The 19,594-nt window shown below is 37.6% G+C and overlaps 1 protein-coding gene across 6 annotated transcripts in view; it reads right to left on the bottom strand.

The window, feature by feature from the left end:
* LOC105264554 (LIM domain only protein 3) overlaps positions 1 to 19,594 on the bottom strand; it is a 393,511-nt gene that overhangs the window by 244,408 nt on the left and 129,509 nt on the right. For 5 of the 6 annotated variants that reach the window (XM_011301495.1, XM_011301496.1, XM_011301494.1 and 2 more), the window contains exon 2: positions 9,594 to 9,692. The exons of the other annotated variant lie outside the window; for it this stretch is intronic. In XM_011301495.1, the coding sequence (XP_011299797.1) occupies positions 9,594 to 9,682 (89 nt within the window). In that variant the 5' untranslated portion in view covers positions 9,683 to 9,692. The remainder of the gene's footprint in view (positions 1 to 9,593; positions 9,693 to 19,594) is intronic. 6 annotated transcript variants of the gene reach the window in all.

Raw genomic sequence — 19,594 nt, 5'->3', positions numbered from 1 at the left:
CCCGCCCATGGAGTTCTTCTCTTTACGCCCCCTTCCTCCGGATTTACTGACCATTGGCAGACGAGCGTGGATCACCCTCCAGCCAGTAATTGAGTCAGTCTTTGACGAATGGTGAACCTTGAGCTTTGCCTTCCATGGTCAGCCCAATGTTGGATAAAGATCGTCCTACCCGATGCTTTGTCGAAAAAGGGCAAACCGAGTGTGGACCAGAAATTGTCTTCCGATGAAAGTCTGTTAATCCCGGCTACTTATTGGCCACCAAGCTAGGGCGAAGGCTGGCCATCCCTCGCTGACTAACTATTGTTGGCCATTCTTGGCCCATTTCTGGCCCGCGCCTGGTCCCCAAAGCTCGATGTTCAGCATTGGTTGAAGCCTGGCTTACCCATTGATTGAAATATAGCCCAAGCCTGGTTGCCAATGACTAGGCAAGTCTAGGTTGAGACAAGCTTGGTTGTTCGAGCTTGGCATTCATGCCTGGGATACTATTTTCGACTGAATCCGCGTTTCGAAAAGAAAAAACATATTCTTTCTTATGTGCAGAGATTCTACCAATATAAGTTCATAAACAAATAATTATCAAAATTTTTCCAAATCTTCTATACTATACCTACGGTCTATCTACTTCTATAGAATCTCCGGCATTGATTTTGCCATTAAAGACAAGAATTCATACAGCATTCCACATTCTTATAACATCATAGGGAATCGTTGGATAAGATTTGGATAATGCAAGATAGAATTCCGGAATATCCTCAACATAAAATTGACAAGAAATTTTGACTGAAAAACTGGGCAGTTCAGATCGAGGTTTGAACCCAGCGCTCTCCCAACTGAACTACCCGGCTCCTAGCCATTTCTTCACCTCAAATGTCTCGTATATATTGTGCTCTGCCGTCAGTGTTCCACATTTTTGTGACATCATAAGGAATCGTTAGAAAGGATTTGGATAAGATAGGATTGGGTTCAGGACTATTCTCTGGAATTATCACCATTGCGGAACTGTCACATCTGATAACGCCTCTGCCTTTCAATAATAATTAGGTATAAAACGCGATAACTTGTTTTCCAGCATGTAGTTTTAACCAGACAAAAATCGGTATAAATTTTCAATCACAATCACCACATTAACCAGACGTCAGCAAATAAATAAGTTTCCTTGATCGGCAAACAAAGAGTGACACGCCATATTACCACAGCACCTGGCTGAACAGCGTGTCAATCAGTATATTTTCAGTATTTTCACTATTTTCACTTTCACTATTTTCCCGGCCGTTGTACTTATCTCTCCTCTTACTTTCCTCTTACATATTTTGTACATATTGTGTCTCTCTATTTTCTACAAATATCCAACCTACCATTTCTCAAACATAAGTGATTTTGTGCACTCAATCTACGGTGTCTCTTCGTATGCACGTTTGTGCGCCTACCAATCTCACAATGAAGGCTCTTTTGACTGGAAAAAATGTTAATATCCTGAATTTTTTTTAATTAGGTGATTTCAAACGTATTCCAATCAATCTGCTTCTGTCATAACGTCTACTTCTGTCGTAACGTCTACTATATTTTTGATTCGCCCTCCAATCAACTGACAAGTTTGGCCGGCAAACAAGCAGTAACATTATTATAGTAGTGATAAATATTAGTTATACTTCTCTGTCTCGTCCTAGAGATCAAATATGGTAGAAATGCTTTACTATGCCGGTCTCACAGAATTTCCAAGTTCAGAATTTTCTTATTTGACGAATGCTGCCCCCTGTAATACACCGTCAGGATTACAGCGCTCTAGACTCATTATGTTTTTCTGTGCGGTCTCCAGCAGTCTAGGAAAACGCTTTTGAATCAAATATCGAAAGAAAAAAGTATATACAGCCTATTTAAACAGCACCATGAGTTCGCTGGATAGTAGTCGTCGACGCCACAAAAAGAAACATGGTAGAAATAGAAAGGATGTCAATGATATCCTCAAAAAGATTTGTCGCCTAGAAGATGAGGTTAAGTCCTGCAGATCTAGACCATCTAAACGTATGAGGAGATCACCATCATCGCCATCAACAGATTATTCAGAGTCCCCTGACAGCTCTGAATCATCACATTCTCCTCATCAAACCAGAAAGAGACGCAATGCGTCAAAATACCGATATGGCGTTGAGCCTGCCCTGAGAGGCACGACACGTCCCAGGTATTCCAACTCGACTTCACCGAATACAGGTCAATATAGCAGAGAGCCTTCAAGATCAGAATCACCCAGCCCTAGACCCAAAAACAATGATAGGGAGAGGACGCCAGCCTCAGGTGTGGAGAATACTTCAGGTAACCTCAATACAGCTCCCCCAAAAAACCAAACATCCCAGATAACTCATGCGGATGTGCACTCTTCGAGTATCCCAACTCAGCACAGCAACGCCGACGTCTCTGAGACCCTCAAGGGCAGTGAGAAATCACTGGCCGAGGACTTAGTAACTCTTCTCGATGACATCCCATAGAAGGAAGCTGAGCCTGGCCCAAAATCAGTTGGGAGCAGCAATGACAGCTTTAGCCAATGGCATGCAGGTAGCACTCACAGCCAAAGAGTCTTGTGAGTGGCCAATCATTGACGTTAACTACACGCAGATGAAATCTGCTCTGAATGACTCCAGTTGGATACTGGCAAATCTACACCACTAAATCTCCCTGAGCAGGCGTGCCATTATGATCCCAACACTAAGTCCTCTGGTTAAACGAGCAGTCGAGCAGAATCAGAAACTGGATAAGTTGCTGTTTGGTACAGCCTTTACAGATGCACTCAAGACGGCAGAGACGGTTGAAAAATCATCTAGAGCATTAACTAAACCAACACCACCACTTCAAAAATCACAAGGCTCACGTCAGGACAAAAAAAATCAGGCCCAACCAGCACTTTAAACTCCAGGGGCCCCTCCAGGAGGATGTCATCGTCCAGTTACGAGAAGACGCAGAAGGAGGGGCGTCAAACGAAGAATCTTCAGCAGATGAGACGTTAAACGTGAGCAATATCGCTGGTAGATTAAAATAATTTTTACCTCAATGGCAAGCATTCACATCTGACCCTTTTGTCTTGTCGGCGGTGAGAGGCTATCGAATTCCATTTCAGGATCACCCTCGCCAAATCATAGCTCCCCCAGAACCAACCCTTTCACCAGAGGAGTTACAGATAAATCAGGAGATGGTAACAGAAATGTGTAGAGAAGGGATACTAAGTCAGGTCCATTTCAGAAAAAATCCATTTTTATCATCATATTTTTTAGTAGATAAACCAAATGGTGAAAAACAGTTTATTCTTAACTTAAAGAAACTGAATCAATTTTGTGAAGCTCCTCATTTCAAGATGGAGGATCTGCGAGTGGCTCAAAGATTATTGAAGAAAAATGATTATTTAGCAAAAATCGACTTAAAATCTGCCTACTTCCTAATACCAATTGAAAAATCCCACAAGAAATACGTACGTTTCTCGTTCCGGGGAATTCTTTTTGAATTTAATTGCCTACCTTTTGGACTAAATTTAGCTCCATATGTCCTTACGAAACTCCTTCAACCGGTTGCACATAAATTCAGATCACAAAGGAATACATCTATCTTTTATCTAGATGACATCTTATTGATTGGGAAATCCGAAGACGAGTGCCGAATCAATATTCAAAGGACACAAGAATGTTTAGAATCTCTAGGATTTGTTCCAAATACGGAAAAATGCCAACTCAAACATTCTCGTCGTGTAGAATTCTTAGGATTTGAAATTGATAGGAACGATTTTTGCATTGAATTGCCGGAGAGGAAAAAGTATAGTATCGTGAAGTCAATTGAATATTTTAAAAAAAGAAAAAACTGTAAAATAAGAGAATTAGCAAAATTGATAGGCTCATTGGTCTCCACCTACTCAGCAGTAGAATATGGAAAATGTCACATCAAAATACTTGAACGGGAAAAGTTTTCAGCCTTGAAAAATTGTTTAGAAGATTATGAATCAAAAATAGAAATTCGGTCGAACATTCACAATGAACTCGACTAGTGGTTAAGAGAAATGCCATTTGCAAAACGAGTAATTAGACTCGATATTTTTTTGTTGGAAATTTTCACAGATGCTTCGCTGACAGGCTGGGGGACATTTTGCAAAGGTCAGAGAGCATGAGGCCTTTGGAATAGGGAGGACCAATGTCGAGCTCCGTGAAGTTGGCACCCGACCTTGCTGAAATCGAATGAAAATTGGAAGCCTGGTAGATTACCAGGTATCAGGCATAGTAGTATCAATTTTTTTTGTTTGTATTTAAAGAAAACGCCCGAAATCTGTTTTTGAAAACCCGTTGGCAACTGTATCATAGTTATATCCGAAATGATAATTGGTTCTAATGGGCAATCGTTTATAGTCGATTGTAGTTTTCTTACTTCGTCGCTCTGAATAACAACACACCTTCAATCAATTTTGGAAGTCCAACCAGGAATTGGTTGATAGTCATAGCGAAAATTCCATCGTTTATCTATATACAATCATTTATTGTTGATTGTAGTTTTGAAAGTTTTTCGACCCGAATTTGAATAACCCTTTAATAGACTTTTAAAGCCCGCCAACAAAGTGATCGGCAGCTATATCCAAAATGACAGTGCTTTCCTATCCAGAATGTTTAGTAGTTGATTGTAGTACTGACATGTTTTTGTGGCAATGACTACAAAAAAAAAATCAACTACACATGAAAAAATTGACACTATTATAAATTGCAGCTCAGAATTTTCCAAGCTTCGAAATTTCATTACATCTTATCAACGACGTGAATGTGAGACTGGGTTCAAAAAATAAATATTTCCATTGTCATGGTACGAAATAATCTACTTAAATCAACTACAAATAATTGTAGACAGTAATACGGTGTCATATAGACTCGAGGAATCGATCATTTCCTCGTTGGGCTGTAAAAAGTGTTTGAAAGTTCATTTGAATTTGGACCAAAAATCTGTGGAAACTACAATCAACTACAAACGATTGCAGATGAGAATCCATTCCGACTTGGGCTGCAATTGTTATGTAGTTTCAAATAATTTGTAACAAAACCACATTGGAACTATATTTTCGCACTACGAACAAAAAAATTGACCCTGCTATGCATTGCAGCTCGTAATCTGCAGAGTTCCAAATTTTCATTGCTTTGTATCACGGAGTTACTGTGGGCCTGGCTCTAAAATTGGCCATAAAAGTGGCCATATTAATCTCTGTTCGCACAGTCAGTACTACAATCAACTACTAAACATTCTGGATAGGAAAGCACTGTCATTTTGGATATAGCTGCCGATCACTTTCTTGGCGGGCTTTAAAAGTCTATTAAAGGGTTATTCAAATTCGGGTCGAAAAACTTTCAAAACTACAATCAACAATAAATGATTGTATATAGATAAACTATGGACTTTTCGCTATGACTATCAACCAATTCCTGGTTGGACTTCCAAAATTGATTGAAGGTGTGTTTTTATTCAGAGCGACGAAGTAAGAAAAGTACAATTAACCATAAACGATTGCCCATTAGTACCAATTATCATTTCGGATATAACTGTGATACAGTTGCCAACGGGTTTTCAAAAACAGATTTCGGGCGTTTTCTTCAACTACAAACAAAAAAATTGATACTACTATGCCTGATACGTGGTAATCTACCAAGCTTCCAATTTTCATTCGATTTCAGCAAGGTCGGGTGCCAACTTCACGGAGCTCCAATGTCGCCATATTAATGAACTAGAGATAATTGCTTTTGAAGGATTAAAATGGTTTGCCAAAAACCTTCACGATTGCGAAATACTCCTCAGAATCGACAACACAACAGCAATAGCAACAATTAACAAAGAAGGTAGCATTCAGTTTCCAGAATTAAATAGCCTCAATAGGAACTTATGGCACTGGTGCGAGGAAAAAAAAATTGTCGTTAAGGCTTCATACATTAAATCTGAAGAAAATGTGGGGACAGATGAAGAGTCTCGTATGCTCTGCCCAGAAACAGAATGGGAATTAGGCTATTCAGCGTTCAGAAGAATATTCAAAGACTTTGGTCTCTTTGATATTGATTTGTTTGCCTCCAGTTGAAATAACAAATGCGAAAAATTCGTATCCTGGTTAAAAGATCCAGATGCTCATGCAATCAATGCTTTTACACTTGACTGGCATCACCGGTATTTTTATGCTTTCTCCCCTTTCTCAGTCATTTTGAGGGTGCTACAAAAAATCATCACGGACAGGACAGGGGTCTTAATTGTTCCCAATTGGGCAGCTCAGTGCTTGCATCCCGTGTTCACCAGTTTATTAACTGAAGACCCAATCCTTTTTGAACCCAGTGATGAATTATTATTATCACTTTTTAGAGAAGTTCACCCGTTACACGCGAGCCTTACCCTGGTGACACGACGTTTGTCAGCCAAGCACTGAGCCGACAGGGTTATCCCCAGGAATCTCTGCCAGTGATTGTGGCATCAATAACACCAGCATCCATGAAACAATACCACGCTGGGCTCAAGCGTTGGTGGTCATTCTGCCAAGGTCATAACATTTCTCCCTTTGATAATTCAATAGCATTTATATTGAAATTTTTCACCCTCCTGGAACAGGAAATACGCTCTTTTTCAACTCTCAATAACTGTAGGGCAGCCTTTTCATTCATTTTTGGCCAGAACGTAACTCTGGATCCTAGATTAAGTCGTTTTTTTTAAGGGTACTAGCACATTACAACCAAAGACACCCAAATATTCGAAGATTTGGGATCCCCAGGTAGTATTGAACTACCTACAGCCATTATATCCTTACGAAAATCTTTCATCAGAAATAATAACAACGAAATTGGTAATGCTCTTGGCTCTGAGTACAGCTCAAAGAGTTCAAACACTCTCATTAATAAGAATATCGGACGAGACAGATCGTATAATCTGGATCAATCGTCACTTGCAGGTAAGTTCGATAGATCCCTCAATTATACCACACTAATTGATTTACATTAATAGCACGTATTTTGCTTGATTTCTGTTTTCTTTTCCGACATTTTTGCATTTTCGCAATTTACATATGTAATAAAAGCATCGTATACAGTTTAATGCTCTCATCAGTACCGAATGTGAAAGTTACCATTTGATCAACTTTTTCTAATTTGTGTGTTTATAATGAATTTGGCTCTGGGCTTACATTCCACGTATGTAAATATTTTGAATCACAAAGATAAGATAACAGCGATTTTTTTGCTTCACCTTATTTCCCTTGATATGCTCATCTGTAGTCACGGTTGACATGAATATTTCGTTAATTTGCAATACAATGTTATTTCGCAGTAAAACACAAATATTAGGAGGCGTTCTTGTCAACGCGATACGTTTATATTTCAAGCATTTAATAATAATTCTGTTTTTTTTATCTGCTCGGGATTTCATCAGTTTCAATGCACAACAATTTTGGAGTTAATAAAATTACTGGCAGTAATATATATGAACAGGCCCTGTTACTGGGAAGAAAGGACACACACTGAAGTATAACTTATTATGGCCAGATTACAGCCAATTAAAGCCCATATCAGGTGAACCCTATCAGGTAAAATATATACTTCACTTATCAGTACCTGACCAAGTTACTGTACGGTGAACCACGTGAGATGAACATTAAGCATGGCAGGCCTCGCAAAGAATTCGTAAAAATGTAGTTAGAATTGGTGAGCAAGTCTTACTATACCCAGATCACGTCTTGATCAGTCTGTTGCAGGCACCGCAGTTAAGAGGTTGCATTACCCTGACGCTCGGAAAAACAGGTCAAAAAATGAATTTATTTTTAACGCACATATAATATTTATACGAAAACTTATATTTTACCTACATATCATAGATATTTCCGAACAATTTCCAACAAATAAATTGTTTTCCAATTAAAAAATGACGGGGATATAAATTTTTGGTTGCTGCCTCTTTTTGCAAATCCTCGTTACCGGTGGACACAATGTCTCACTGGGACTTCATTTGAAAAATCCAAAAAAAATGTTATTATTCAGACAGATAATCACATGAATCTACGCGGGGAAAAAATTTTAAAAATTTTTTTGAAAAAATGGCAGTGATTTGAAAAAAAAATACGATTTCGATATAAATTTTTCGTTAAATAAATTTATAACTTGACAATGAAACAACAAATTAAAGTTGTTTGTGTTGGTCGAATCATCCATGAGTGGGGTTATTCTAGTTTTTACTACCAATGCACTCTTGTGCAGCAGTTCCCTGAGTTCAGTCTTGTCTACCATATCAGCGCATCTGTTTCCAAAATTCAGACGACAAATTTAGCCTTCTGTACTATTTCAGTCCGAGTCATGTCTTCTCCGCGTCTTGTCTGTTATATCAGCGCATCTATCTCCAAGTTCTGTCTTCCACTAAGTCAACTTGTTCATAAGCCAATCCAGCAAATTCAGCTTGGACCAGTTTTTCCCGCCGATGATCATCAGTGTCTGCACAGCCACAAGCCCCTCCAGGAAGACCGATTCACCGACGATCATCCACCGACCTCAAATCCTGAAGGACACATCAGCTTGAGCCTGCAGACACGATCACATCCATTTCTCGTCCCTTTCTGCTTAATCAGCACTTATCGTAAATCGAATCTAGACACATCACACTAAAACACTACTCTTCTCACTAACTCATTCGACCCCCCGGTTTTTACCTCTGATTTCCTAATGTATTTTATCCACGTGTGTGTTTAAGAATAAAAACCTAACCCAAAAATGATCTATAGAGTGTTCTTTTTCTCTGTCTAACTTATAAGTCAATTACTTGCGCAAAGTAATCATTGTATACCTTAGTAGTGAGTCCCATCCAGTCAGATCCTACTTAAAAGATAATTCTCTCTCTATCCTCTATGTTCTCTCTCTATTTTTCCCTTTTTTCGTCATCAACTTCCCCAGTCACGGCCCAACGAACAGCAGGGTTTTCTTCACCTTTCATCACAACTAAAGAGATTTTCAATACCCGTAACCGCAACAAGTTATTATGTGAACTCCGGTGGATCAACTGAAAGTTTACTAGATCAGGGGCCTGTCAATGACAAAATGCTACAGACTTTGTAAAGGAATTTTTATGATAACCAGATAATGGTCAAATTAGTTTCGAATTAGGCCAACATTATCAAGTAAGCTCTATGATATGCTATCGAGACCCTTAAAAACGAGACCTAAGGTCAGGCTTGGCAGGTAAGCCTGATAGCAACTAACTAAGATCCTGTTCAGGTATATACCTGATAAACCTGGAAGGTACACCTTATATTTATCAGGTATGTGAGTTATGTGACAGGAGGGTCAGTTTGGCTGGATTCCAGTTGGGAATATTATATCGCTGAGGACAAATTCTATACTGAAATATTCCTAAAATTTATCCTATGAGAGGATAGTCATTGAATGGCGAAAAAATCAGTACAGAATTATCCTTCCATCAGGATAATTTTTATCTAGACTGTAGAATATTTTCCCTCCGTGTATTATAGATTATTAACGGTGGGTGGTATTTCAATGTTATAAATCAAGCAGTGTGATTCAATCAAATCCTCCCTTCTCGAAATAGTCTTTCATGGATTGACTTTTTACCTCTCTGTTATCGATTTTCCACAGCCCGCGCATTCCTGTTGAGGAGCTCCATTCTTGCACGACTCCGTCTTACTCACGTCCATCGTCATCTCGCGATACCTGATGCATAAATAATTCTATAAATTATTTAAGAAATGAATTAATTGGTCTTCAAGACGGTTGAAAATGCCAGGGGCTTTTATCGATCGTATTAATAGTCATTGAATAAAATATGAAAGACGAATAAATTTGGGATGGTGATCTGTCTCGTCGGCTAACACCAGAGTGTGCCTGAATATTGCTTTTATCAAGTTTCAACGGCAGCTGTTCGTATCCGCAGCTTTCTCAGTTTGTCTATGAGTAATTAGAATTGAGGGAGTAGGGATACCGAGAATTTAACGGCGGTTTAGTGCCATCTGTGTCCGAGTATGGGGGCGTTCTCTGGTGTGGTCAGAGAGGAGTTTAGAATCGAATTAGTTTTGACCCGTACTACCTCCGGTTGTATGGGACTTTGGGGGAATGGGGTAAATAAAGCCAAGTGTCATGTCATCAAGACGATTTCACTCCATTTTTTGTTACAATTTGTCTATACAACCCCTGCCCCTGAACGGTGCCGATTGGAGGTGTTCGGCAGCGGTCCAGCTGATGAGTTGCAAAATTAGCCATTACTGAGGTGACCCGATGGATCAACTGTTGCATTGAACTAAATGCATGAATATGGGTGCCTATAAAAAGCCTGTACGAATACGTAAGCGTAATATGTTATCATAGTATGGTTCCCTTAATTTGTCGGTTTCTTTGTAGAAACCTCCCTTCTCAATCTGTTCCCCTTTAAAAATGTTTTCTCACCAGCCGTCTGAAACTGTCCAAATTCGTAGTATAATATATATGCTTTCAATCTTGTCGCTGCGCACAAATTAATCCGCGAGGTAGTGTATGTGATACCAGACATTGTTAACATTTTGTTGTGAACCGGCATAACCCAATCCAAGTATGTCAATAGGTTTTCTTTTATAAAAAAGAGTGTTTTGAATAAAAGAATCAAGAAGTCGGGAAGTGACAATTCGTGACTTGATTATTTTTGCATTTTTCGAGAAGTGAAAGGTCATCCGCTCTTACTACGTCATGCCATCGTGTATCGTTACTGGTTGTGTTTTTATACTCCAAAAGAGCTTGAACGATTGAAAGAGATTGGATATGAGCAAGAAACATGTCCAACCTTAAATCGGGTGATTCCATTTGATACAATCATTTCGAGAAAGGGAAGTGCAAGGACAAAATAAGCTATTCAGCTAATGGCTAAATATTGCAAAAGGTAAGTCGATATTTATACAATTTAAATTACCAGATTCACATTTTTCCTGCTCTCTTCTGGATTCTTTAAAAAATTACTCGATTGCAAAAGGGTGCGATTCCCTTTCAATTCGTTTGAATTATCACGGACCAAGACAGTTCTTACAGTTCGCAAGGACGATCGCAGCTTTCCTGTGTTTATTCACCAAACTTGAAAGGTTCTCGTGAAGTCGATACTTCAATGGAATTCACTTGTCCTCCAAGCGCTGGCATTTCTACGTTCGATACGGCAATAATTAGTGAACTACAAAATATCGAATCTGATGCCAGAACACTAAGTGCTTGTTGTGCAAGTTCAGGTATCTCAAGCTTTTTCCGGAAGATACTCCAATAAGACCTCTAATTACTTGTTTTTCAAATTCTGCTTCAGAAGACGTTTGTATAGACTTCCCCCAGAATTCTTTAGGCGGTTTCTCTGAGAGGATTGGTTTAACGGCATTGGAATTCTCACAGATTGGTTTGAAAGATTTACCCAAAATCGTCAAAGTACCTGTTGATTTGTCAGTAGAATGTGTATCAAAGAATAAGGAAATTGTCACGGTTTTTGCGAAAAATATGTGCTTTGAGACTGATAACTACTACAAAATAAACGCGTCAAAAGGAATAATAGTCAAAAGAAGTAATAGTCAATGAGAATAAAGACGTGAAACCACACATTCTTGAAAAAAAACGAACTTATCTAGGCTTAATTTCAATGAGAAAGTAACTACTGTCCAACAAATAGAAGATTTACTACGTAAATTGGACGAGGTCCAAATTTGTAATGATTTTCACAATCAAAAGAACATTCCTACAATTGTGAGTACAACAATAATAAGAGACGTAAGGCATCGATGGCGGCATATAAGCTACTCTCTTATTGTAAAGCAGTCTACAATTTGTGATTTTTGTCGCAAAGCAAAAAAAGACAATCGCTAAAACACTTCAAGGGGTCAGCAGACAGATAGAGCCGAAGAAATTAAAAATCCTTTTATCTTCAATTCGGAGAAAGCAATGATTCAAAATGAAACACGAAGTTTGTTCCGCAAAAAAAATGAAATAGGGAGCTCAGAAGATTATCAAGAATTGGAAAACAGAGCTTCAGGAGTGCCAAAATAAAATTAGAGGACTTCAACCGAAAACAGTTGAATATTACATGGGACACTAGAAACTTCAGCAGATTCTCAGTTCTACAAAGCGAAAAAGTGCAAGCGGTCGACATTACGATAAAGAGTGGATGTTATGAGATTGAATGAGGTCACCATCGACTTATGAATTGCTCCGGAGAAATGAGATTTTGCCCAGGTGGGGATTAACCATTGGTCCGAGCTTGGCCAAAGCTCGGACCAAGACTACCCCAGCTTGGCTCAAGCTTGGAATTCAAGATTGTACCAACCTTGGTTATTCCTTGGTTTGTAACGCTAGTTCAAGCTTGGACGTCGAGCTCGATCCAAGGTTGAGCCAAGATGCTAAAATGAAGGTAGTCCAGGCCTGGGCCAAACTTGGACCAACCTTGATTCAAACTTGAACGTAGAATTCAAGCCGAGCCTAGGATCCAATCCTTAACCAATCCTTCAGCTTATCTAGCATTTATTGATTAAAATAGAGGCAAAAATGAAATAATTAGTTTTTTATTGTAGATACAAGTCAATTTTGCCTCTATTTATCATTCCCTGATAAATTGGTCTTTGAAAAAACCTAATTAATTAATTTAAAAATTGACCGCCGCAACCGAGATTCCAATACATAACCCTAACATTATGAAACCTACGCCTTACCACTGAGCTAACACATACTTATAATTTGTAATTTTTAATTGTGCATATCAACTCTATGTCAACTTTATAGAAAAACTGTTGTTGAATAACGTTCTATTTATTTAATGTAACTAACATCAGTAACTATTTACTTAATTTACATTATTCATTGACATAAGTTACTTTTTCTCGACTCCTCTCCCCCCCCTCTCCCTTCTTCTACGACTCCTAATCCTTATTACGAACATACGCAGTAATTTATTCTATCTGTAACTAATTGATTGTTATCATTATAGCCATTATTACTATTATTATTATTTATTATTTTATTTATCTATTCTAGGCTTGGATCCAAGCTTGGATCCAAGCTTTGGAACATGGTCGGAATTTCCGAGGTACCCAAGCTTCGATTTGCCTATTTTCACCAAGTTTTGTTAAACACTGTATTTGCATAACATCAAAGTTGGTCCAAGATAGCAATTCCACACGGAGAGAAAAATACCGGAAAAATTACGGAACTTTCACGTATCCGTGGGGTGACCTTGCTTTTCGGGAAAAAGTACTGAAGGTACCGTAAAATTGTCCTGAAAGTTTCGTAAAAATTCCTGCTGGTTACGAAAATTTCTACCGAACTTACAGTATTTTTTCCTGAAAACCAAGGTCACCCCATGAATACCTGAAAGTTCCGTAATTTTTCCGGTATTTTTCTTTCCGTGCAAGGCTTGGAATGCCCTAGACATCATATATTGGATCAAGCTTGGTTAAAGCCGCGCGGTTGAAGCTTGGAATACCAAACCTGGACCATGATCGAAACTACCTTGGTATACAAGCTTGTATTTCCATTACATCAACAAGCTGGGTTGAACCATGACAATTCCCTAGAATCAAGGTTGGTTCAAGCTAGCAATTCCAAGGCTTGGAATGACCTAGGTATGATATATTGAATCAAGCTTGGTTCAACCTAGGAATTCCAAAGCTTGGTATCCTAAGCTGATCCAAGCTTGGACCCATCGTTCAAGCTTGGATTTCCTCACCTGGGTGCCCCTCCCGTCGCCAAGAACAGTTCCAAGGTAATTGAACTGAATTCTTTTGTTTATTAAATTATTAGAATTCAAAAATAAACTTATGACTGCCATTTGTAATACAGATACTTATAATGAGTTAACACGGTCTGATTTGATCCAAAGTTTTTCGAACTAGTCAAAATGTAATTTCATAACAAAAGTGGAATGCGAAAAACATAATTTTTAGTCAGTGTAACTTATAATTTGTCTAGCTATTTCTAGTCAGTACGTTGATTGTCATTTTCTAATTTCGCGCGCATAATTCATACCAAGAGTGAAGCAAAAAACCCCCAAACGATTTTTCTTGGAATCCATCTTTTTTGATGGAATCGTATGTGACCGGTGTGTTTGAGGAAGACAAACCATTTTTTTACCGCAAATTGACATAATTTGCTTGGAATTTCTGATTATTATAAATAATAAACAGCTGAGTTCAATTCAAATTGATTGCTGGTAAGTATTCATACTTATTAATGGTTTCATTCTCAACATTATCATTTAGACTCAACTATAACTGCCCTCCATATATATTGTTAAAAAAAATGAACACTTCCTGTGGACATTTGATTTGTAATTTTCAGGACAATGACACTCAGTTTTCAATGAAACCCGAAATTTGATGAATTTTTATCCAATTTTCTGATTTTCTATAAATTTTTGAGTCGAAATGTTGCTAAAATTTCCACATCGCGTTGATTTTTCGGTAGAGTTCTGAATTTTTAAGATTGTATATAGTATAAGTACGTAAAATCTATGCAAAGGTCATTGAGCGTTTGATAGAAGATGGAAAAACGTCAGGAGGAAAAGAAAATGCAATTATGAATGAAATTTACAATGATCAAGGTTTTCCTCCTCATATATCTCGACAATGCAATGTTATATCTGCAAACATGACATAAAAATATCTAAGGCCCCTGCAGTCGAGAACCGAGCAGTACGATGGATTTTATCAAATTATGAAAGGCATGTGAAAATATCACACGGATTGGACCCCATCTCCAAGTCAATGACGACAAGAAACCTGACAGAAAACGACCTGGCAAAATAATACCGGACATGTTGCAAAGCAAAAAACAAAGAGTAGAAAACGTTCAGGTGGAAGTACATCCACCCCCACTTGAATCTTCATGTACTACTTCAAAATCAAGTTCAGAGTCCTGTTCAGATGCTTTATTCGCGCATGAAACCTCCACAAACCCTCAGCTCTTGCGAAACTCGCAAGATACACAGCCGGCAAATGCTTCGGAATGTATCGACTATGGTATGTCCTATATGAAATAATAATCGTCAGCAATCGAATGTTTTCCTAAAACTATAAAGCTTCTCCTAAGAATAAACTATAAAAATTGGAAAGTCCATCATGTTTCGTTGATTTTTGAAAAAAATTGCAGACTCCTTACTTTTCATGATGAAAACAACACAATAAAAATATTTCTGTAGCGGAGGGGTAGAACGAGATAGGTGCATTTTTCGAATTTTCATGAAATTAAGATTATCTTTTTAACGAGTGATTTTAGGAGAAAATGACACAAAATCTTTTTTGTAGTTGATTGATTTTTGAATAAAAAATATATTTTGACATTATCTCGTAGATTCACTTGCTACTAAGATAATCCGAGTTTCATAAAAATATGGAAAATGCACTTACCGTATTTTACCATTTCACTGCAGATATATAGGGAAAAAATATAAAAATAAAGATTAAACAGAATTGACAAAATAAACAAAATTATTCATGGTTTCTCTATATCGGTTGTACATTCAAATAATTTCATCGTTTTACAGATTACACTAAGAACTGCCCTGAAGATAATTCTCAATCAACATTGAGACATTCTCCTGTTCGAGAACGTTCCAAAATTTCGTCATCAGTATCTGTATTATCTCAACTGATTACTGAATTTTTAGAACTTGTCCAACAACCCGGGGGAGAATTTTGAGGCAAAATGGTCGTCGGACTTATCACTTCGTTGGAAAACGGAAAGGGTTCGAAACCGCAATAATACTCGGCAATTTAGAAATATAAACCGACATCATGCATGAGTCACTCCCAATCAATCTCGTATTACTCAATGTTTTCCTATCTTAAATTAATGCCAACAACTGATCCAACAAAATGAAAGTTTGAAGGAAAGCTGGAAGGTTTTCATGAACAGGAATGATTTATGCACAAATGATTGTTCCTTCAGAAACCTTCACATGAGCAGAATATATTTTTTTTAAATATATTTTTAAAAAACTTCTAGAGAGAGCCAATTCTAAGAGAAAACGTCAAATGGGGAATCATTATGACGACACTCTCAGTCTGCGTTCAAGTTACCTATTTACAATTGAAGGGAGGCTGATATATGAGACCTAACACGCGAATCTTCGAATTCCATCATTGAGTACTGTTAGTCGATACTTAAATACGAACGTTTATGATATTGAAGTAGGTACTTGCACATTCAGGAACTTGAAATTTTTTCTTCTCTTCAGGCAATTGCCTTCAATTCAATACCAGGTATTGAAAGTTCACAATGTTCAATTGATGATTTGGGTCATATTGAGGAGGAAATTAAGGATTGCATTGATGATGAGGATGCACATCACGGCTCATTAAATCTCTTACAACATTTAAACACCCTTACATCTATACAAGGTGAATTGCTCTTACCAAATATTAGCTCTTCGTATAATAATCTTGATATGAAATCTCCTTTTGTGCTAGTCGTCGATAAATCGGGCCATCAATCGATTGTTCGTAAACCATCCCTTTGTTAGCTGTTTAATAAGGGGAACTATCAATTAAGTGGTGATAGATTACAACGTATCGAGGATCAGTAGTTAGCGAAATATAATGGTAAGCAAAAATGCAATAGTCGGCAATGTGAACAAAAGTCATCCATTAAATACTGTGATGAAATAAATATAGGAGATTGCTGCGTATTCCGAGAACCGAAGTATGATTCTTGTTTATTGAGTTTAGTTCTAGCTTTCGCATACTATAGGGGGAAAACATTGAAAACCAGGGAATTTTCGGAAAAATTTGCCCGTGTCGAGGGGAACAAAAACAAAATCGGGGTTTCTTGCCAGTGCTATATTTTAAATAAATATGTTAATGATTTGCAGCTGCAACCAAAGAAGTCTCATGGGTATATTGATATCCAGCAATATCGAAAGACGGTTCCTCCCCCCGCCATGGCAGAGAATGGCACCTTAAAATGTAAAAATAGTATTTACGAAAAAATATTTCTGTTTTCCTTCGATTGGTCTAAGATGTTAAGTATGGAATACAATCAACATTGATGAGGAAAGTTACTCAAGACGATACTAATTGCTAGTAATAATGAATGTTGAAAAGTTAATTTTGCGGCATTCACCTTCAGTGTCACATATCCATGAAATTTATTTTGCTGATGGTGACCGCATTGTACTGTCTTAAACCCTACCACTTTTTCTTATTACCTTGCAGCTTTTGGTAACTAATTTTCCCATAAAATTATATTAACAAATCATATATAACAGCCATTTTTTTTAATTTCTATAATAATAGCGGTTTGGTAATCACCAAGTGTAATCGGGTAAACCATTGGTAATCACCGAATGTGATGGTGGAAATCATTGGTAATCACTTAGACCATGGAAATCATGGTAATTGATCTGGTACTCAAGAGTAATCGATTACATTTCGTAATTAGGGTGTCACCCGATTCGTCTGTGAATAGCCCCTTGAATGAAATGGCTACTCGTGAGAGTATTGCTGGAAACACGAAATCATTAATCGACCGAGGCTTACAAGATTTCGGCGAAGAAGGCTCGCAATCATTGCAAGTCACTGAAAAGGCAAATCATGGATTGGTCATGTTATTTTAACGTCTGGCTGATACATATACATAGCCCATTGTAGTGTTTGCTTCTAGGAGACCGGTGAAAGGTGACGTTCTCACCTCTGTACTAGTTAGAGCAATCACGTTAATGGAAAATGCAGGAGCCAGAGTCCACGGGATCTCAACAGATGGAGCCAGCACCAATCGAAAATTTTGATAAAAAATTAGTGTCAACGGTATATTCAGACTAGCAAAAAATCACTATCTGCATCCTCTGGATGACAAGTTTTTGTTGAAAAGTTTTTGTTGTTTCTGATATATCCCACCTTTTCGAGTGCATCAGGAATCGCGGGGAGAAAACGAAAGTATTACAATGTGATCCTCGGAAATCTTCTATCAAATAGGATCAGGTAAAATTGATCTACGATAGAGATCAAGAGTCATCCCAAAGAGAGCAACTAATGCTTTGCCCAGAATTAACAGTTAATCATTTCCAGTTGAACAATTCTGCGATAAAGCGTGTTTCACTCACAGTCCACATTTTCAGTAATTCCGTTTTATCGTGGGTTGAATTCTCCCCGACACTTTCCTCAGGTGAAGGACAGCCAAACAACTGCTGAATTCTGTAAATGGTTGAATGATCTTTTTGATGCAGTCAATCGGAAGCATAGCATGGACATTGTGACGTCAAAGAATATCTTGTTTCGTAGGTGAGACTAGTAGATAATATTTTTCCTAATGAAGATTAATTACTCCACCAAATAATATTTTTAGGTGATTAAAAATTCACTGGATACGTTCAACTCGTGGTAGGGAAACGTGAAAGAAACGAAAATCTCGTGGAATTTATTTTTGAGTCAGCTGACTTCTGATGCTCTTCGTGTGAGATTGATGCCCATGTTTCACATGGTTGAGTGCTTAATAAAAGAATATGAATTTCCTGGAGTTTTTACATGACATGTGAATCAGGATGTCCTCGATGTTTGCCTCTATTCAATCTTATTCTATAGAGACGACTTTGAGCGTAAGAGAAAATCCTTTCCATTTGTTGATGTTTTTTCCATAAATATTTAATTCCTAGCACGAGCAGGAAACACTTCATTAAAGGTTTATTTCTTTCAACTTCCTATTATGGTTAGATTTCTCAGAAAGCTGCTATTTTTCTGCGTATTCTGGATTTTCTATTAGATATATAAATATCTATTTCATGTTTTACTAGAAATTCTGCGGACCAGTGACACAAGCAAGTGGTTGCAATGATCATCCCTCTGCCCCGACATTTTTGCAAGTTTATAAAATTCTCCTCCACATTTACTATTCTAAAACCACCCACGATAGGGAATTGCATTGTAACTAATGATCAATCTCAACCTTCTTTACTGAAACTATCTGAACTCAGGTCTATTTATGATCAGTCAACTTTGATTGAACAAAAGAAAAAACTGGTTGAAAAGCTTGATAATGCCATCACCAACGATGACTGTAGTGCTTCAAAAAAATATTTGACCAGTATTGTAAGCCAGAAATGACCGGCACGATTCCGATTACCTTGGCGCCACAGTCTGGTGGTGGTTTCCCGTAGTATTTTGTCTCGGGAATTCGGGAAAAATAATAAAAAAAATCGATCTCTATTATTTATAGTAGTTTTCGATTTTTTAATGTAAAAATTTCAAATAATACCAACTTATATCCTACAACGTTGGGACGTTGGGGATTGATGGTGGTGGGTGGTGGGAGGGGGGGGAGGGGTATTCAGCCTTGTCAATAACCAAAATAGTTTTAAAAATGTGGAAAATTTTGAGTAGAAATTTTCATTTTTCCTTTCAAATTCAAGTTGTGAAAATATTATTATTTATACATTTCAGCTGTATAAACTATAATTATACAGAGGAAGCAATAAATATTAATGTTTACATGTTCTAATTTTGTTATTTTTTTGCTAAAAATGAACTATTTGTTGTTGTTTTTGTTTAATTACATAGTTAATTACTTCTGTGATTTTTTCCCAAATTATTATCTTTAATGATAAAGCCAATTTTTATTCTTGACTGGGGGGGCTT

Source organism: Fopius arisanus, unplaced genomic scaffold (assembly GCF_000806365.1).
Source record: "Fopius arisanus strain USDA-PBARC FA_bdor unplaced genomic scaffold, ASM80636v1 scaffold00023, whole genome shotgun sequence".
Taxonomy (NCBI): Eukaryota; Metazoa; Arthropoda; class Insecta; order Hymenoptera; family Braconidae; genus Fopius; species Fopius arisanus.
Note: the sequence above shows the minus strand (reverse complement) of the source record. Positions and strands in the feature narration are given on the sequence as shown.